Here is a 20300-nt window from a genome sequence, read left to right on the forward strand (position 1 = left end):
CATTAGCTCTCTTCCAGAACCTTCAGTGGTTGCATGTTGCCCACAGAAATCCAGTGGGAAGCATCAGTCCCTCAGTGGGGCCTTTGGGATGCGCTCCTCCATCAGCCTGGCCTCCTGCCCGCCCCATGAGGGGTCTGCGCTGCAGGCGCCCTCGGGGTCCACCCTGCTCCCGGACGTGGGTCAGGCTTGCCCTTGCCTTAGCTCCTGCTGGGTCTCAGCCCCCATGACATTCAAGTTTACTTAAAAAGGTCACATCCTCACTGAAACTGGCCCCAGGCATCCTAGCTGGAAACCCTTTTCTAGTCTTTGGAATGCCCTGGCACTTTTGGTTTTCCACGTGGCACTTTCCACGTGGCACCCCTTCGTGGTCTCTCTGTGGTCCTCCCTCCCTCTCTGTTGGCGTGCCGCAGTCCACACTCAGGCTGGCAGCTGTCTTTTGGGCAGAGATTTTAAATGCATCCTCTGGGAAACGCCCCTCCACTGCCTGCTCTAGGGGGTCGGTTAGAGTGACCTTTTCTGTCATCCTACCGTCTGTCCCCTAGTGTGAGTGGCACCTTGGACAGTGGGTGCTCGGGGCCGACAGTCTCTTGCTTTGTTCCATTTTTAGGTCGTCCCTTCCTTCCAACCTGGAGATCAGACGACTGGAAGATGGGGCCGAGGGGGTGTTTGCCGTAACGCAGCTTGTCAAGCGCACGCAGTTTGGTCCATTCGAGTCCAGGAGAGTCGCCAAATGGGAGAAGGAGTCTGCTTTTCCACTGAAGGTGAAAGCTGGTACCAGCAGGGCTGCGGGACCTGTTTTGTGACTTTCCTTCTGTGCAGATTCCGGGGGGGGGGGGGTGGCAGGCAATGCCCACTGAGTTCCAGTGATTCACAAATGTCTCGGAAACACCTCTGTATTGTGTGCCGGGGGCAGCTTTATGCCTGCAGAAGGAGGGTGAGGCCCGCTGGGAGCAGCCCCAACACCAGCTGGGGGTCCTTAGGCACCTGGCGGCCCCCTCTGCCCCCTCCTCTGGCTTCTGAGGGCTCCATCCTCTGAGGGGGGCCTCTACCTCTTAGCAGTGGGGGCCCCTACAGGAAGAGCCCAGTGAGGAAGCAAAGATTGAGTCAGAGAATAGAGGACAAGGGCCCCCTATTCCATGTGGTTACTTTGAACTTCAAAATATTCCAGCTTCTCCCCCTGCTCCCTGCCTGCATTTAACCTGTAAGGCAATGGTGCTGCTCTGCAGATGAGGGGACAGCTTATAAAGATGGAGGACTCTGCTAAAGCCACTGAGCATACTTGCAACAGGGCCAGGAGAAGAACTCAGGCGTCCTGATACACCTGGCCCAGGTTTAGCGCTCAGGTGTCCCAGTGACACCTGGACCACACGAGTAGACCTCAGATGTCCTAGCTCCCACCTGGGCCATGCACAGAACTCAGGTCTCCTTATGACTCCTGGGAGTAGAACTCAGGTTTCCTCGAAAAACCGGGAACAGGAGTAGAGCTCACGCGTCCAGGTGCCCACCTGGCCCACAGGTTGAAATAAGGCGTCCCATTCTCACCTGGGCCATGCGTGGAACTCAGGTCTCGGCACCGAGCCTTTTTCTGTGTCTCCTGTCCCCTTTTGCCTGTGACCAGCCTGACCTATTGAAGCCCCGTGGATTCCTTGTGCCTCCTACCAGTGTAAATGCCGGAACAGATCCCATATGGCCTGGTGTGGCCTCTGATGCGGCTCTTTCTAGACTGTTTGCCCAGCATGCCCCACCATGGGCTGGCACACGGGCTGGCGCACGGACCCGTGGGTAACTGCTCCCGGCCGTGCTCACCCGCAGGTGTTCCAGAAGGACGGGCACCCCGTGTGCTTCGACACCTCCAACGAGGATGACTGCAACTGGATGATGCTGGTGCGGCCGGCGGCGGAGCCTGGCCACCAGAACCTGACCGCCTTCCAGCACGGCAGTGACGTCTACTTCACCACCTCGCGCGACATCCCCCCTGGCACCGAGCTGCGCGTGTGGTATGCGGCCTTCTACGCCAAGAGGATGGACAAGCCGATGCTGCGGCAGGCCTGCCCCGGGCTCCCTGGTATGTGGTGCCCCTTGGCCCTGCCGCCGCCCGCCCTCTATCTACTGACGGCCCCTGGGTCCCGGGCAGCAGTCCGACCTCAGGGGATCGGCCAGGCGAGCTGGCTGGTACAGGGAGTGCTGCGGGGTCAGCCCTGACCCCACGTGGTGGCTCTGTTATTCTGCTTGTTGACTGTCTGGGCCGAGACCCTCAGCCAGACGCTTGCTGACGGAAAGCTCTGCCTCCAGCCCTGCGACGGTGAGCTGGGCTCAGCTCTGCCCTTGGGACCTTCCACGCGTGACTCACCTGCTTGGTCCTCCAAGGTCAGGTTATTGTCCCTGGTTTTGGGCAGAAACGGAGCACAGCGAGGTTAAGGAGCTGGCCCTGAGTCACAGTGTGGAGAGGGAAGGAGTCAGGATTTAAACCCCGACACTGGCTCTGGTGCTGGCCACCTTCCAGCCTCCTCCCGGAGGTTGGGGGGTGTGTGTGTGTGTGCATGTGCCTGTGTGTCTGTGCATGTGTGTGTCTATGCATGTGTGCATGCATGCGTTTGTGCGTGCATGTGTATGAGTGTGCATGCCCGTGGTCAAAGGAAGACCCAGTGAAGTCACCCACATCCTATTGGAAAAGCAAATCAAAATGCATTCCTGCTAACCCAGGATTGGGCATCACCTTGTGAATGGACCCAGTGAATTTAAATCTTTCCCGCCCATCTTGTGGGTCTTGTGGGTCCTTTGGGTGTCTGTCCTCTCCACCCAGCCTTGGGCTGCCAGGTGACCTGGCTCACGCTTAGCCGTGACCTGGGAGAGCAGTGATTTCCTGCGGCTCCACCTGAGACGGCCCAGAGGCTGTACTCCCTCGGGGGCACAAGTCGGCACTGACTTTCCTTCTGACCCTCAAAACAACAGAATCCGGACAAGAAAATGACTCCTTTTGTTATGAGCACCATGGGATATAGACGGCTCTGTAGAGTGAGAGGCCCGATATGTTTGGAAGGTTCTGGCCTGCCTCACGTGTACATGGTGGCTGAGGGTCTGTGAGCCCTCTGGGTGGGCACACACCGCAGCCTGGGGGGAGGCATCGTGAGGTGGCCCAAACAAAGCACCACAAACCGCGGCTTCAGTGGTAGAAGTCTGTCATCTCACAGGCTGGAAGCCTGAAGTCCAAGATCGCGGTGTCGGCAGGGCCGGTTCCTCTGCCAGCCGTGAGGGAGGACCCTTTCCTGGCCTCCGTCCAGCTGCAGTACTGCTGGCAGCACTGCCATGCCTTGGCTTGCGGCTGCCTGGGTCTCTCCCTGTGTCTCTGGGTTCTCTCCTTACAAGGACACCAGTCATTGGATTTAGGACCGCCCTGATCCAGTCTGACCCACCTTCCTTGATTCCATCTGCACAGACCCTACCTGAAGATTCCAGGTGGATGTGAATTTTGGGGGCCAGGCTGGGTGGAGGCCGGTGGCACAGGGAGCCTCTGGGGCTCCCTGGGGAATGTCACAAGGCCAGCACTCAGGGTCTGGTGGCAGCAGAGGGTCTGTCCCCTCACAGGGGTATTTGCAGAGGAAGACTGGGCTTCATGGGGCTTGCTTTATTTTGATAGTGAAGGTGGCAGAGAGAATTTATTAGTGAGACCTTTGGTTTTTCACCAGACTGCTCCCAGTCTGGATTCTCTCTAGGATCTGCTAAAACCAGGTACCTGGCCTGGCCCCCTGGGAGGCCCCTGCAGCGGCACCCCACTGGGTCAGGGGTCATTTCCAAGCACCACGACCGAGGCCAGTTGCCCGGGTGCTGTCCAGGGTCCTGGGGATCTTCCCGACCTGGTTTTCTCATGTGCCCCGGGACCAGCCCAGACTGCACATCTAGGTTTGGGTTGTTAGGAGCTGACCTTTTCAGCTGTCGAGGTCACACCCTGGAGGACGGCACACCCTGGTCTCTCAGAGTCAAAGTCGGCGTTAAGGTCACCTCCTCTTCTTGGAGGTGCTGCTGCGCTGTTGCCTTCTCACCTGTGGGAGGGCTCCTCACCCTGGGGCAGAGATCTTAATGAAGTGAGCCCGGGACCACGGTGTCCAGCACAGCTGCTGCCTTTTCTTGTCCTAGTCGCTCTCGTCGGGGACACCGGGGAGAACGCGTGTCACTGCGGGAAGCTCTGCTGGACACGCCAGGCAGGCGCTGCGGCCAGACCGGGCTGAGGGCCCACTGCCCAGCTGCTTCAGGTTCTGCCCTTTCTCGTTGCCTGAGCCGCTGAGAGACTAGGGGACTCGACTTGGGCTGTAGGATGTGCTTTTTCTCAATGTTGTATGAGGGGGTGCGTCTGGTCCCCCTGGACCGGCTCGTGGGAGGAGGCCACATTTCTGTGACTGTGACAGCGCTGTGTGGCCCGTTTCCTCATCTGTGAAACGGGGATGCTCACGAGCACAAACATGTCTGTGTGTGTAAAACTCCACAATCCCACCCTGCAGCCTTGAAGCTGCTCAGGAGTGGCGGCCGCTGCTGCTGCTGTCACTGTCACCTCCCATGGGAGCAGGTGCAGGCTCTGCTGGGCTGGGCTTCACGGAGGCAGGAGCTGCCAGGGACCGTCTTCTCCCACCTCCACCGTCTTGTCTTATCTTCTGAAGCTGCAGGCACCCCGGAAAACAGCGCCCCGGCCGAGTCGGAGCCCAGCCAGTGGGTGTGTAAGGTGTGTTCCGCCACCTTCCTCGAGCTGCAGCTGTTGAATGGTAAGGGACACGGTGGGCCGGGGCAGCCCTATGGCAGCAAGTCCTGTGCTGAGCTCACCCCGACGGTGCTGGCACGCCCTCACCATCCCTTTGGACAGTGGTAGGACACACGGCCCTCGGGAGTTCCCTGGCTTTACCCAAGCGGTTCTGCTCCCCAGCCTGTGTCTCCTCCCCGGGCCTCTGTCAGCTCGCACTTCTGGGCTTTGACCTGAAGCTTCTCTGCACATCTGGCTCCCACCGAGGGACCTCGTTTGCTTTCTCTGAAGCTCAGCCGTGTCTTACAGTTTGTAGGGGAGGGGGAGTGTCTCTGGTTTTGTGGCCTGTAGTTGAGGTTGGTGATGGGAAGAACTAGTCCTTGGCCGAGTCATACAGGCACCTGCGGTCACTTGAGGGCATTAGTCCCCACCTGTCTTGTGGGTCCCGCTTCCTCTTGCAGATGTGCGGCCACCCCGCTGGCCTGAGCCCTGCCCACCTTCACTTGGGGGGCGTGGCCACCCCCACCCGTCTGCTTCCTGTGTTTTGCTTAGTTACCTTTTCTTGGGAGGTCTCTGAGGTTTTCTTCCCTTGAAAATAAAGCAAAGTTTTCTTGCTTTCATGCAGTGTTTTTTTTTTTAATCTCCTTTTTTCTTCTTATTTTTCCTTGTGCAATGTTTTTAAGAACAACTATGTTCATCATGAATTAAACATTTATTAATACTCTTGAGAGGCTACAGTTTTAAGTAATTATGTTATGTATTCATTCTAGAAAAATGAGAAAATTTAAATAAGCTTTAAGAAGAACATAAAAATTGCCCGCAAGGTCACCATCTAGAGAGAACCATGTTACTGTTTTGATACGTTCTTTCACAGTTTCTCTGCACACGTGTGTACTTTCAGTTTTTACAGACTGTGTGTGCAGTTTTACACACCTGCCCTCCTCCCATCACCCGACTGACTTTCTAAAGTGATGGTTGTGTTTGGTGCATTGGAAATGCTTTTGTTTTCAAAAGCGGAAATAAAGTTCATTTGCCTCTGCAGGAGGCACACTATTAGCAAATAAAATTAAGAACAAAGTGGGGGTCAGCAGTGGACACCCCGCCTTATGCTTTTGCGCCCCTGTCGTGCAGAGCACCTGTTGGGCCACTTGGAACAAGCCAAAAGTGCCCCCCCAGCTGGCCAGCAGGAGCCGGCTCCCGAGAAGGAAGCCGACGCGCCCCGGGGGGAGCCTCCCTCCCTTCCCAAGAGTGTCGGTACCACCAAAGAGCAGAAGAAAAAGCCTCGAAGGGGAAGAAAACCCAAAGCATCCAAACCGGAGCAGCCTCTAGTCATTGTGGAAGGCAAGGAACCAGCAGGTGAGGCTGGGCCAGGGGGAGGAGTCAGCAGATGGGGATGGACCTGGGGGAGGAGCCATCGGGTGAGGGTGGTCCCAGGGGAGGAGCTAGCAGGTAGGCGGGGTCCTGGGGGAGGAGCCATCGGGTGAGGGTGGTCCCAGGGGAGGAGCTCGCAGGTAGGCGGGGTCCTGGGGGAGGAGCCATCGGGTGAGGGTGGTCCTGGGGGAGGAGTAACAGGAGTGGGGAAGGACCCGAGGCCGGGTTGCCTTCCTGCCAGGCAGAAAAACAGCACAGAGAGCCCTTGTGGAGAAAGAATCGAAGCCCGTCTCTCCTCTGAATCAGCTCTTTCGAGAACAACCTACATGCAGTGCAGTTGGCACTGCGGAGCGTGCAGGCTGTGAGCTTTGACAAGTGGGTCCACCGCTGTGACCAGTTTTCAGGACAGAGAGCACTTCCATCTCCCTGGCCACTTTCTTGCCTGTCTCGGCGTGGACTGGCATTCCCCATCCCGACACTCTCTGTGCCCAGCGTCCTGCTCACAGCACGTGGGGGAGACTCATCCACGTCAGGTTCCCCGCTGCTGCTCCTCCTTCGCTGCCGAGCATCGTTGTCCACTGTGGGTGTCCCACCGTCCGCTCCCCCATCACTTGTGGACGGGCATGCAGGTTTCCAGGCCATGGCTAAAGATTCTCTGACTGTACAGTAGCCTCAGTTGAGTTTCGAAGGACCTTAGACCCACTTTCTCGGGTGCACAGTCCCCACGAGGCCACGTCCTGCCGGTCCTAGCACGGCCTCTGCCGGAAGCACCCAGCAGCAGCGGATTCCTGGGGGGTCTCCCGTGTGAGGACCGGATGTGGTGCTCAGATACTAGCCAGTCCCCTCGCTACCCCCTTTACTGACCCCTGGGCAGTTTTTCTTTCTGCCGTCTGCTCTCTCCCAGTCTTCCTTCTGTGAGAGTGAGAAGAAATCCTTGTTCTTTCCCAGAATTAAAGAGGAGAATTCAAGGGAGCAGCCTTCACATAATAGTCTCAGGAAAAGTGGTTTAAACTTCCCTGGACAGTCTCCCTGCGTCTCTGTGCAAGTAGAGAAGACAAGAAAGAGGTGAAAAGCTTATTAAGTGATTGTTTCACAGAGTACTCGCTGTGTTAGGAAGACGCATCACAGCGGGGGAAGTGGCTCGGTCCTTTTGTGTCATATTCCTGTGTTTCATGTGTCTGGAGCTTCAGGCCAGGCCCTCCCACTGTGGTTTTTGGTATTTGACTCTTGTACAAAATGGTCATCTGCGTGTGAGCGCACTCAGGATGGCTTGTATAATTATTAAAACTGGTATTTCCAAATCTCTTAATAAGTTATAAGATCCCAGTCTGTATTAAAATGTTTTGGTTTTAGGTGGTGTGAAAAGGGATTGAAATAATGTTATCACTACTGTGATTTTAAAAAAGAATCACAGATTGTAACTCCAGTTTTAAGAGTGACATTTTGCTTTTCTAAACCTCCAGGTTAAGTGTGTGGATTCTAAAACACTGCCAGTCTCTTTTTCCCGTGAAAACCGTGCAGTCCGCGCCTACATCTTCAGCCTGGCTCTGGCCCCTTGGCCGTGTCCCCTGGGTTGGGTTGTTCCAGCCCCGGTGGTGACACAGCTTGTCCCCTCCCCTTCACACAGAGCAAGTGGCAGAGATCATGACCGAGGTGGAGCCTGTGACCGCCACGCCGGACGAGCGGATCATGGAGCTGGTGCTGGGGAAGCTGGCCACCACCGCCAGCGACGCTGGCTCCGTGCCCAAGTAAGTCTTGGCAGCAAGCCGCCCGTCTTTGGGGCAGAAGCACCGGTGGCAGCTGATGGAGCAGATGGCCTGATGAGAGGGGACTGGTTTCTTTCTTGCGGTGGGAAGTGGACATGCTTGGACAGCAGCAGGAACGTTCTGGAGCCCAGGAGTTTAATAGTGCATCCATTGTTTAAACTTTTTTTATTGTCATAAAATACACATGGGTTAAAATTTATCATCAACCATTTTTAAGCATACAGTTCGGTGGTTTTAAATGCATTCACAGGAGAAGTGGCTCAGTCTTTTTCTGTCATATTCCTGTATTTCATGTGTCTAGAGCTGCAGGCCTGGGTCCTTCTTACTGTGGTTATCTGATATGTGACTCTTGTACAAAATGGTCATCTGCTTGTGAACATACTCAAGATGGCTTGTGTAATGTTAAAAACTGATAATTCCAAATCTCTCAATAAGTTACAATTCCCAGTCTACATCAAAACCTTTTGGTTTTACGTGGCACAAAAAGGGGGTGAAATAGTGTCATCACTGCTGTGGTTTTTGTTGTGCCTCCAACCGTCCAGCTCCAGAACTTTCTCACCTTCCCCAAACTCCACACATACACAGCCGTAACTCCCCCACCCCCTTCCCCGCCCCGGGTACCCACGGGCTGCTTTCCGTCTCTGTGAAGACCCTGCATGAGGCCCCTCTGCCTCCAGGCACCTGACGTAGGGGGATCGGACAGCGTCGGTCCCTCTGTGCCTGGCCCGTCTCGCTCCGCACAGTGTCCTCAAGGCACGTCCCTGCTGCAGCAGGTGCCAAAATTCCCTTCCACCTCAGGGGGCATAATACGCCGTCCTGTGGACGGGCCACATTTTGTGTATCCGCTCTTCCATCAAGGACACTTGTGTTTTCTGCCTTGGCTGTTGTGAGTAGTGCTGCTGTGATAAAACAGTTTGAATTTCTGTAAGTTTAACACTTGGTGTTCTTCTTCTTTTTATGAATAGAGAAAATATTTATATTTTAGTTATTATTCTTATATAATTTTTTTTGCCCTGAAGTGGAATAAACTAGGGCCCTTTCTGGAGTGTCAAAGCCTGCCTGGTCAAAACCTGCCTGGCCCTGGGTAGTCCGGGAACCTGCGGAAATCCTAAAAACAGAGCGATGTCAGAAATGGTGAATGTAGCCCATTTTCACTCTGCCTTATGCCAGAGGATATTGGTGACTTTCCATCAGAAACACATTTAATAGGGAGAAGAAATTTGAAAAATCAGGTTCAGGGGAAATAGGAACCAGGGTAGAGGTAAGACCCAGTGAAAAAGAACAGATCTGGTTACTTTAGCCGAGGCCCAGACTGAATTCCAGCTTCCTGGCAGGCAGAGCTAAAGCCCAGTAACATGTGTGGCTGGTACGTGAAAAGTTAACTGATGCCACTGCACGTTCAGGGTGTCTGTCCCCTCCAGACAGCCCAAAGCTGGAGGGACACCAGGCATGGTCCCTGCCCTGCCCCCATCAGGCTGGGAAGATTTGAAAGGAGCTCTTTCCAAGATGATGTAACTCTGGACTTTTTCTCCAGCGACCTCGTGTCCCACCTGTCTTACCAGTGTGTGTGTCTAACCTGGCAGGTTCCCCCATCATCAGAGCGGCACCATCACCCTCAAGAGGAGCCTCATTCTCTCCAGCCGACACGGCATCCGGCGAAAGCTGGTCCGGCAGCTCGGGGAGCACAGGCGGGTCTACCAGTGCAGCATCTGCAGCAAGGTCTTCCAGAACAGCAGCAACCTGAGCAGGCACGTGCGCTCACACGGTGAGTCCCTGCGGCCACGCCCCTGGGTGGGCGTCTGGGGGTGGGGAGATGGGGATGGGGGGCCCCTGTGGGGATGGGGGTGCTTGGGGGTTGGGGACACTTCAGGGGCGGGGATGGGGGTGTCTGGGGGATGGGGGTACCTGGGGGGACAGTGATGGGGTCACCTTGAGGGGTAGGAAAAAGGGGAGGCCGCCCGTCTCCAGGTCCTCTTCTGCCTCAGTGTCGGTGCAGGGCTGCCTGTCTGAGCAGGGGGCTGGGCAGCATGTCCGAGGTGGGCCCCGTGGTTTCCGAGCTCACCTGGAGAAGTGAAGCAGCTCTTTTCTGGTTATTCCTTAGGTGACAAGCTGTTTAAATGTGAGGAATGTGCAAAGCTGTTCAGCCGCAAGGAGAGTCTGAAGCAGCACGTCTCCTACAAGCACAGCAGGAACGAGGTGGGTGAGCGGACTGGGGCTCTTCCTGGAAACAGAGGAGAACAGATCACATTGAAGCAAGAGTCACGAGAGAGGGGAGGGGGCCCGGGGCCTGGGCAGGCGCGGACAGGGCTCGGAGACGAGCCAGGAGGGCGCAGGCGGCGGACGTGCGCAGTGAGGGCACCTGAACGTGGGATTCTCTTCCTAGGCCGCGGGGTGGCCAGACTGAAAATTGTTCATGTCCCTAAGCTGGGCAGGAGGGCTGGAGAGGAAAGGGTCGTGAGCCACACACACCGGGCGGTGGGTGAAGAGGCTCCCCGTGGAGGAGGGCGGCCTCGCTGCACCTGCCGCCGGCCCTCCTCTCACCACGGCCCCTCCCACCAGGTGGACAGCGAGTACAGGTACCGCTGCGGCACCTGCGAGAAGACCTTCCGCATCGAGAGCGCCCTGGAGTTTCACAACTGCAGGACAGGTGAGCGGCCGCCCGGCCCGCGCCACCCGAGCGGACGCTGCTGCCCGACCGGGTGGGAACCGTGCGCCTCCGCGGGGAGTCAAGGTGGATCTCACAGCCTCTCCTTCGACGTCCTCCTCCGTTCCGTCTGCTTTCAGGCGGCTGTTACTCACAGGTGGAAATGTCCCGTGTAAAAAGAAGTTTATGCTCTGACTTCCTGTTATTCCACATGTTCCACTGGCCCACGTGTGAGAAGCAGGGGGTTTCATCCTCCCTGCAGCCGTGAGCGGCCGTGTAGGATTTGTTCTCCGGGCGAGAGAAGTACGCGGAGAGGTGGGGTGATGGCTGGGGGCGGGGACTTCTGCATCTTTGTCAGCTGGACCTTTCTTAACTGTCTGCTCTCCTCTGTCCCTGGATCCTGGACCCAGGCAGGGCCTGGCTGCTCCCAGGAGACCGTTTTCACTTTAAGCCTGCCTGTCTGGGGATCCACACAGGAGAGAGAGCCTCATGTGCAGTTAAAGCCGGTGTGCTTGGACCAGCCTGTGGCTGGGAGGGGGGTCTCTCTGGGCCTGCACAAGGGTCTCAGGTCCTGTCTCTGGCCAAGCTGGTGGCTGGCATGTGCCTGATGTATAAATCCCCGTGTGCGGCCAGGGGAACCAGTGGAGGATGCCCCATCCTGTCCCTGAGGCTGTCTCCCTGTGGGTCGTGGGTGGAGGTGCATGGCCTTGCTTCCTACCCAGGGAGGACGGAGGTGGGGGTGGTCACTCCCTCCTCTGGGAGCCATCATACACCGGGTGGGAGGCAGGGGCCTGGGGACCAGTTGCAGTCAGCTTCGAGACCTATCAGATTTGCCTTTGACTCTGAACCCCCTTCCCATGGAGCCTCTATGTGCAGCCCTCGCACCTCTATGCTGCTTCTCGTTAAGGTGCCGGCCACCCCACATCTCTTGGGGAGCCCTTAACCCCGTCACCTAACGCATTACCTGAATCTCCACTGGTGGCGTCCAGCGTCTGTTCCTGCAGCCTCCGCCGTATTTTTGTTTGGTTCAGTTTATCGTTTGTTCCGCTTTGAGGGCTCCTGTTTGAAACCACGCCTGTCCCCTTCATCTGCGGGGCCCTGCTCCCACAGTGGGGCTTCTCTGAGCGGCCGGTGAGCCTGTTTCACCTGAGCTCCAGCTGCTCTGCGGGGTCCATCAGGGCATGGAGTGGCCTCGGAAGCTTCCAGATGAACTTCCAGCATGTGACCCCATCTGCTTTCTGAGCCCTGCATCCCAGGTGTTCCCAACCGTTTCCCCACTGTTTCCTCTGATGCCCTGTCTGTCGGATGGGCCTCTGCTGTATTTGTTGACGGAAGCAGGATGGCGCCCTGTGTGGCCACGCTCGGTTCTGCAGGAGTGCAGGGGGCGCCATCAGACTACAGAGAGATGCCACATCCTGTCAGGGTCTTGGGTGAGGCAGACCCTCAAAGTCCAGGAAGAGAGGATGTCCTCTTTTTACCTTTATTTCTCTGGCCACAAATGAAACAAAGTTATTAAAGAAGTCAGAGCAGCGGTTGCTACACGTCAGCAAAAGATTCTGTTAAACCAGGCGTTTGTCTGTCTTCATTGTATAGGAAGAACCAAGCAGCCCGGAATCGAAATGCAGTTTCTAATTTCAAAGGTTAGACGTTTTGTCTGGAAAACAACGGATGAAGCTGGCAACTGAGCTCATCTGCACACCGTGCTATCTGCACACTCTGGCACTTTCTTATGCTATTCACGTGCAGAGGTGTCATCCGTAGACCGTTAAGTCAAGGGTTTGTGCAGTGTTGGGGAGACGCTCTGAAATGAGCAGTCTGATAGGTTTTCTCAAGCTGTCACTGAGTGGGGCCTGTCCCGGTGTGGCCAGACGCTGGTGTAACTCAGCTAAATGGCCCTCAGGCAAGACAGGGTCCCTCAGCCTCCCGTGCAGCGGCTCCCCCCGAAACCCACCATCCCATCTCCGATGACCCTGCGCCCCTGCTCTGCACCCGAGCCCACGTGTGGGGCTGCACCTCGCAGGCCCTGTAGTTTACCAGCCTTGAGACCAAAGAAAGAGGCTGGGGCCAGCGACAGAGTCTTCAGTGGTTTATTGGACAGAGGACCTTACACAGAGGATCCTGCAGCAACACCACACTGTGGGTGGCACACGAAGGCAGGACACGCAACAGCCTCTGCTCCTCGGGGGAGAGGGCGGCTGTGGCTGTTTACGGGGGATTGACGTCAGGTGGGCTCATCAGGTACCGGGGAAGCCGGCAGCGGGCGCCCGCGCCTCCCAGCCCCGCAGGCTAACGACCAGCACTGGGCAGATGCTCCCCTCTGATAAACTGGCAGGTGGCTCTGTGCTGGCCTAAGGACTAGAACAAGCACTAGGTGGGGCGAGGGGCAAGCAGTTCACATGGGCAGGTATGGGTGAAGCAGGGGCTGGTCGAGCAGGAGTGGACACAGAGCAGGAGGACAGCCATCTTGGCAGGCCTGATCGTACACCACATAATAGGCGTCCGTCCTCAGTTGCTGCGTTTTGTTAAAACGTGAGCGTGGACCTGGGTCGAGGGCAGCGGGAGCGTGGGTGGGAGAGGCTGTCCTTGAGGCTGTCTGCATTCCTGAGCTGGTGACCTGTGGATACCACGGCAGGGCAAGCCACCCGTGGTGACAGCCTGGGCACTGGACAGCTGCTTCCAGCCCGCTCTCACCAGGCGGAAGCCACATCTGCGCCACGGGGAACAGTTGGCGGTGGGCTCCCTCCGTGTACTGAGAGGGACTTCTCTTGGAGAGAAAGCTGAGTCCAAGGGCAACACGTGCACCTTCCACGCTGCTGGGGTCCAGGGCCAGTGGGGCCACCTGCCCGGGCTGGGGGCTCACCTTTGTGGGTGGGAAGGGTCCTTGGTGACCTGATGGAACAGCACAGTAAGGTGTGGCCCTTGCCTCTGGTGGTCCCAGTCCTAAGAATCCGTGCTGAGGAAGTCGAGCAGGAAAGGAAAAAAAAAAAAAAACTTCCATTACTGAGGATCACTAAGTCACCCACACTGTCAAAAATAATAAAGTCAACAGTGATACATGAGATGGGTGGGATGTTACGTAGCCACTAAAACACGCACGGGCATGTTTGTCTGAGAAGCACACGTCCTGCACACGCACACACGTGGGTCACACGTGGGTGCGGGGGGCCGTGCAGACCCCCTCCCCGAGGGACCTACCTGCGCCGCATGTCGGGGTCACCTGGGAGAAGTTAAAACAGCTGCTGAGGCCTGAGCCCCCGGGGCATCGGGCAGGGGCTGGAGGCGTTTTGGTTCTAACTGCTGCCTGGGGAGGGCGCCGGGTGGGGGCTTCCGGTGGATGGAGGCCGGGGATGCTGTGACGTGTGGTGCGCAGGATGGCCCCACCCTGGAGAACGATCCGGCCCAGTGGTCACCCGTGCCCAGGCTGAGATTCCTGGACGTGGAGGTCCACTGTGCAGCCATGAGTGAGACCCCCAGTCAGAACCACTATAGAAAATGAACCTCTGCCTTCAGTCTCTGGGATTTGTGCACTTTGCAAACATTTATGGACTCTGGGGACTGATCAGTGGGCCAGAGCCAAGGACCCAGAAATTAGGGTGACAGAGTGTGTCCTTAGGCCCTTGCCCTGGAGGACACACACCTGTGTCATGCCCACCTGCACAGGTGACAAGGGCCAGGGCTCCTGGGGCTGTGGGAAGGCCAGTGGGCAGTGAGGGCTCCCTTCTGGGGCTGGTTTAGGCCACATGTCCTGGAAGGAGCAAGGTGGGCATGGTAGGGGAGGGGGAGCAGAGAACAAGTCAGAGCGGAGAGTGCGGGCTGATGGCCTGTGCTGGGTGAAGCCCTGAGACCCCCAGACTTGGGCAGAGGCAGACAACCATTGAGGTGCCCGATGGCTCTGCTGGTCGTGCCCCCAGGGAGCAGGCCTTCCAGGCTGCGCCCGCTGGCTGTGGTTGGGGGCGGGATGATGGGGAGCCGAGGGGATGCTCTGGGCGCCTGGAGGGAGAGAGCAGAGTGGGGACTGTCAGAGGCCCTGGGGGGAGGCAGTTTGGCTCCTTTAAAGAGGGACTGGAGGTGAGGCCAGGACACTGGGATGTGGGTATTTCTGGAGGCTTTGTTGTGGGGGAGGGGTGTATTTGGCAGGGGGTGGGGATGCATGTCTACTAAAGGGGGCCTCGGAACAAGACAGTTTTGCTTACAGGTAGGAGAAATAGGGGGTGTTTATGTGCCGTGGGGAAGGAGCCTGGGGAGGGCAAGATGGGAGGGAAGGGGCACGGGATGGTGGGCTTCGGAGGAGCAGGTGCAGCGGCGGGGAAGAAGGTGGCTCCTCTGAGGCTGGGGGGAGCAGGGACGGGGGCTGCAGTCAGGTCGGCAGAGGTGGGGAGGGCCCAGGACAGCTGTGATTCGGGCCTCTTTCCTTGCCAGGAATCCCAAGATTCTGTGGGTGATGCGTGATGCGCGGGGAGGAGGGCGGGTGCGGCTTCGTGGACAAAGATGATCTGAATGTCCGCTCTGCCCATCAGGACTCGGCTGGCTCAGGCCTGGCTTGGCCCGGGGCTCCGTCAGCTCAGGTGGTACTGTTTCTGGGCCTCCTCCAGCTCGGCCATTCTTCACCTGAGCCTCAACGCCAGTCCCAAGGCCCTCGGCTGAGCCTGCCCTCGGCGTCATTTACCGAAATGTTGCCTCTTGTTTGCTTCTTTGACAGACGACAAGACGTTCCAGTGTGAGATGTGTTTCAGATTCTTCTCCACCAACAGCAACCTTTCCAAGCACAAGAAGAAGCATGGGGACAAGAAGTTTGCTTGTGAAGTCTGCAGCAAGATGTTCTACCGCAAGGACGTCATGCTGGACCACCAGAGGAGGCACCTGGAAGGTGAGCGCGCCTGCGTGGTCGGGGATGCGGGCCCCGCCCCCGTGTGCGCACCCGGCCCCGTGTGCACATCCCGTCCCCGTGTGCGCATCCCGCCGCCGTGTGCACACCCGGCCCTGTGTGCGCATCCGCGAGGCACCACCCAATGGGAGTCCGCTTACAGCGTCCCGCGTTGGTCGGTGCTGCTGGAAGCGTCCTAAATGCTCCACCGCGGGGAAGTTGAGAAAACTAGACTGTACGACTGAACGGTATGCAGTCATTAAAAGTGTGTTCTCAAAGAGTTTTTAAATTTAGAATGGTGAGGAAATGCTTTCAATATGACAGAAAGTAGAAGAAAAGCAGCGTATGGAATGTCACGTGGGGTCTGTTTTCAGCAGTGTGCGAGGAACAGAAATGTTCCAGGCGGATGCTGTGGGTGGGGCCACCAGTGATTTCCCCCTTATTCCTCCTGCTCTGGACGACGACCCTCGCCCTTTGTAGTGGGCTTGGGGCGCCTGGGGGCTGCCTGTCCAAGTGGTGGGTTTATGAGCGGCCAGGCCAGGAGAAAGATGGATTCCGTTGGGATCAGTAATGGGGTGCGACAAAGGAATGAGGCAGAACTGGAAATGAGGCGTGGGATGCACATGACCCCGCAGGGCAGACTCTGAGCTGTGCCAGCAGCAGCCCGGAGGAGAGGGCAGGGGCATTGGGCAGGGAACGTGACCTGGGCCGCCGGTGTTCTGAGCACTGTCCCCAACCGGGGGGTTTTCTCAGAGCCTGCTCAGACCCTCTGTGAAAACAGCATTTTAGTTTAGTAATCCTGATTTTGACCCTAAAAGCCACCACCCTCTTGCCGACCAGCCCTCTGTAAGCGACGCTCACTGAGCAGAGCACCTTCCTATGAAGTCTGAAAAAACTCAGTTTACATAGAATTGCAAAAGAAGTATATGAAGGTTGGGGGGGAAAGTAAGAAAATGAGGTCGTGTGTGAAGTCTGATCGGTCCACGCAGATGTGTGTACACACCTGTCACCACAGCCTTTAAAATAAACCTGGAGTGGCATCCTGCATCACCTCAGCACCCTGCCTTTTTACCTGGCCGTCCTTAACGTGGTTTCATGAGCCCTGCCCCCTTCCCTCTGTGAGCCGGTGGGGCACTGAGGGCCTCTCCAGCCAAACCTGGTGTCCACTTACAGCCGGGTGGTCTCGGTCACCTCCTGGGCCTCCATTTCCTCCCCGGTGCAGTGGGGATGGTCACTGTGCCTGGCCCGCTGGGCTGGTTGGACTGGACCCTGATTGGAGAGCCCCAGGCAGGCCCATAGGTGCCACCATTGCGGCTGAAAGTCAGGTGTTTCTTGACTGACATAAACCTGGGCTGCAGAAAGATGGGTCAGGGTGTCCAGGCCACTAGAGAGGAAGTTCTCTCTTTTATTCAAAGATTCCCTGTTCCATGTGAACTTCTAAGTCTGTTTTGATCCCAATTATGAAGTTATGCCTTAAAACCATAGAGATTTTGTTACTGTCTGACTTTTTACCTTGATCCTGATTCAGCTGATTTAATTTGAAGGATGAATATTAGTATTTTTTAAATAAAAAGGCCTGCCTGCTCACAGCCACCTACAAGAACCCCACCTTTGCCTGAGCACAGATTGATTGAGTTAGATTGAGTACAGATACCTTCCTTAACAGTAGCTCATTACAACTTCTCTACATGTAATACTCAAGATGCTCGCTGCCCTGGTATTTCCAAGTTTCAGGCGCAAGGCCTGGGAGCCCATGGGCAGCCTGCCTCCTCTCCCTGGGGCCCCGGGTAGGAGAAGTGGGTAGACTGATTTGTCATGTACAAGTGACGCCGATCGCTTCTTGGTCCCACTCGTGGGCATCCCTGTCCTGCGTCCAGCTGGAGGTGACCCAGCTGATGTGGAAGTGGCCGGGCGTGCCCCGTCCCATGTGCACTGACTCTCTGTCGGGCGGGTGGGGTTTCAGGAGTGCGGCGGGTGAAGAGAGAAGACGTGGAGGCCGGCGGCGAGAACCTGGTCCGCTACAAGAAGGAGCCGTCAGGATGCCCGGTGTGCGGCAAGGTAACGCGCCAGCCGGGTTTTCTTTAGGGAAACTCAGAGCTCTCCCAACTGCACATTGGTGGGAGGGAATGTTTAGGGTCACTGCGGATACTCGGGTGTCCAGAGCCACAGCACCCCTCACTCAGTCCTCTTGTCATCTGCTTTCTTACCTTTGGGGTGGGCCTCCAGTGAAGGAGCTGGGGAGTGGGTGTTTCTCCTGACAGCCTCCTCTCCCCTTGGCCATGATTTTTCACTGATGCTGCCCTGGCACTCATGCTCTGTCTCTAGTGCCCTGTGCCATGTCCTTGTGGTAAAGGAGGCAGGACAGCCCGGGTTTATTTTCCTGGTCAATGCCGATCCCCCCGTAGCATTTTCGAGTGAGGGACTGACCCAGCCACGGCCACATGCTCTGTGTACTTTCCATCGATGCCAGCACCCCAGTGAGCATATCTGTTCAGGGCATCCGAGCTGGCTGTCAGAGGGGCCCGAGTCCTTGGCAGACCCTGAATGTCCAGAGTGCATGGCCCATCAGAGCAGCCGGGCCACATCCAACAGTGAGCACTGGTCAGAACTGCGTGGGGAACCCTGCCCGGAAGCTCCCGTCCAGGCCATGTCAGCTGGCCTTGTGAAATGGTGGTGGTCTTTGCCAACAAGCTCCTGGTCTCAGCTGGAAGTGCGGTTACTTGTTCCTCCCATGACTCAGGTTGCTGAGTCTTTCAGCCACGTGCAGTCCACATGAGCCCAGTGGCCCTGGAGGGACAGGGCACCCTCAGCAGCCTCCAGGTCCTGAGGGTGGAGAAGCAAAGGCCTTGGGTGGACGGGCAGCTGTGACTTGGCCCGGCCTGCCGGCACATGGCAACACTGCCAGATGTTTTGACCTTTTCAAGAGAAAACGGAAATCTGTGTTTTTATGAGAAATTTCCTGTTATTTTTCAAACCACAAAGCAGACAGGTCAGCAGAGTGGCATGGCCTGTGGGCCCCAGGTTGGGGCTTTGACTTAGTGTGGGTTTGGGGGCCAGCGAGGCTAGAGGGGAATGGGGAGCTGGTGCAGCAGAACACATACCAGAGCCCAGTGGCCGGGCGCCACCAAGCCTGGGTAGGGGTGGTGGAGGCTAGGTTGGCCCTGTGTGTAAGCTAGGCACCTGCTGACCGCTGGGACGGAGCCTGCACCCTGTGTCCAGCCCATCCTCCCACACAGCCTCCCTGAGCTTCATCTAGGGGCTGTTGGCCCCAAGTCACCTGCAGAACAGCTTCTCTTTCATTCATCTGTTGCATTCTCTTCCTGAGCACCTGCGAGGCTTGATGAGCTATAGATCTGCTTTCTGGGTTGTTTGGCCATTGGGAAGGCTGTCCGGATGGAGACTGTCAGATCAGTGGGGACCTGGGGGTGTTCTCTGCTGCCCGTCTTGTCCACTGAGCTCTGCTGATGGACACGGGGCCACATCTGACCTGTGGGCCACTGTGTCCCCAGCCTGGCCCCAGTGGGTGAGTACTGAGTAAATGAGTCCCCACACCCATCATTTCTGGAAATACCGAGAAGTTGGGGGAAGTGATAGGAATTATGCATAAAATAACGGAGCACAACTGAGGACGTAACTCTTTGATACCCACTTTCAGAAAACCGCAGCAGTTTCTGTGACTTACTGTCTTGGTAGGCCCTGTCCTAGTGAAATATTTAAGTGAGTTGAATAAAACTGAGCTGAATACTGTTTGTAGTGAAGGCTGGATAATGGTCAATTGTGTATATAATGTAAGCACCAATTTAAATTATTAAACTATCCTGATTGTAACACTAAGTGATTATTTGTGTATCTCACTGAGTTGCTGCAACTCAAACTTTGTAGGTAAACATACTGTGTTTTTGTGTTCAGTTACGGTTCTCAGTGAGGCTCGATGTGCACGTAGCAGGCTTCCCCACCCCCAGCTCTCCTGCCCGCAGGTGTTCTCCTGCAGGAGCAACATGAACAAGCACCTGCTGACCCACGGCGACAAGAAGTACACCTGTGAGATCTGCGGGCGCAAGTTCTTCCGTGTGGACGTGCTCAGGGACCACATCCACGTCCACTTCAAGGTTTGCAGGCATTGTGCGCGGAGGCGGGGCGCGTGCGGAGGCGGGGGGCGGGGCGCGGGCGCGGGCGGGGCCCGCCCCCTGGATAGGCTTGGCTGTGATGCTACTCTTCAGATAAGCCCTCAGGAGTGTTTGTTGTTCCTCCTGCAGCCCACCTGTAGGGCTCGAGCTAAAATCCCTCCGTGCTAGGTACCTCCCAAGAGAAGAACAAGAGTCGGGATGGGGGCGTTTGCTTCCCTCCCTGCCTTTGAGGCCCTAACTCAGGGGAGTGGGGCGTCCCAAGTGACCCGAGGGAGCGGTTTGCTTCTGATGTTCCAATAACTGGTTAAAGCTTCCGCCAGGCGTGTTAGAAATCGGCCATGGTGACTGTTTTCCAGGACATCGCGCTAATGGATGACCACCAGAGGGAAGAGTTTATTGGCAAGATTGGGATCTCCTCGGAGGAAAATGATGACAATTCTGACGAGAGCGCAGACTCGGAGCCTCACAAGTACAGCTGCAAAAGATGTCAGGTAACCGGACTACGGCCTTCACGGGCCTGGGGCTGCCCGGAAAGGAGGCTTGTGCTACAGGGCTGCTGGCCTGCAGGGGCTCGGGTGTGGGGGCCTGCCTCCCAGACGTTCTGGAAGGCGCCCCAAGTCTCGTTGCTTCTCAGGATGGTGGGTGTGGGTCTTACCCCAACAGGCAGACCACCGTCTCAGAACAGTCTGGTCCACCATGCCTGTGTGGCTGACCCAGGGAGATCCGTGTCCGCTGGGGCTCCTCTCTCCTCCCCCTTCACCTCTGCCTGCCCCACAGACGGCAGGGGGCCTCGCTTAGA

At 56.9% G+C, this 20300-nt stretch overlaps 1 protein-coding gene across 3 annotated transcripts in view; it reads left to right on the forward strand.

Moving 5' to 3' along the window:
* Window positions 1-20300, forward strand: part of PRDM15 (PR/SET domain 15) — a 51537-nt gene that overhangs the window by 13322 nt on the left and 17915 nt on the right. For all 3 annotated transcript variants that reach the window (XM_074350604.1, XM_074350541.1, XM_074350657.1), the window contains 12 exons: window positions 608-761; window positions 1813-2065; window positions 4653-4754; window positions 5861-6085; window positions 7728-7848; window positions 9450-9631; window positions 9968-10062; window positions 10426-10513; window positions 15210-15377; window positions 17338-17432; window positions 19352-19483; window positions 19858-19992. In XM_074350604.1, the coding sequence (XP_074206705.1) occupies window positions 608-761; window positions 1813-2065; window positions 4653-4754; window positions 5861-6085; window positions 7728-7848; window positions 9450-9631; window positions 9968-10062; window positions 10426-10513; window positions 15210-15377; window positions 17338-17432; window positions 19352-19483; window positions 19858-19992 (1750 nt within the window). The remainder of the gene's footprint in view (window positions 1-607; window positions 762-1812; window positions 2066-4652; window positions 4755-5860; window positions 6086-7727; window positions 7849-9449; window positions 9632-9967; window positions 10063-10425; window positions 10514-15209; window positions 15378-17337; window positions 17433-19351; window positions 19484-19857; window positions 19993-20300) is intronic.

The sequence above is a fragment of the Camelus bactrianus genome, chromosome 1 (genome assembly GCF_048773025.1).
Source record: "Camelus bactrianus isolate YW-2024 breed Bactrian camel chromosome 1, ASM4877302v1, whole genome shotgun sequence".
NCBI classification, from domain to species: domain Eukaryota; kingdom Metazoa; phylum Chordata; class Mammalia; order Artiodactyla; family Camelidae; genus Camelus; species Camelus bactrianus.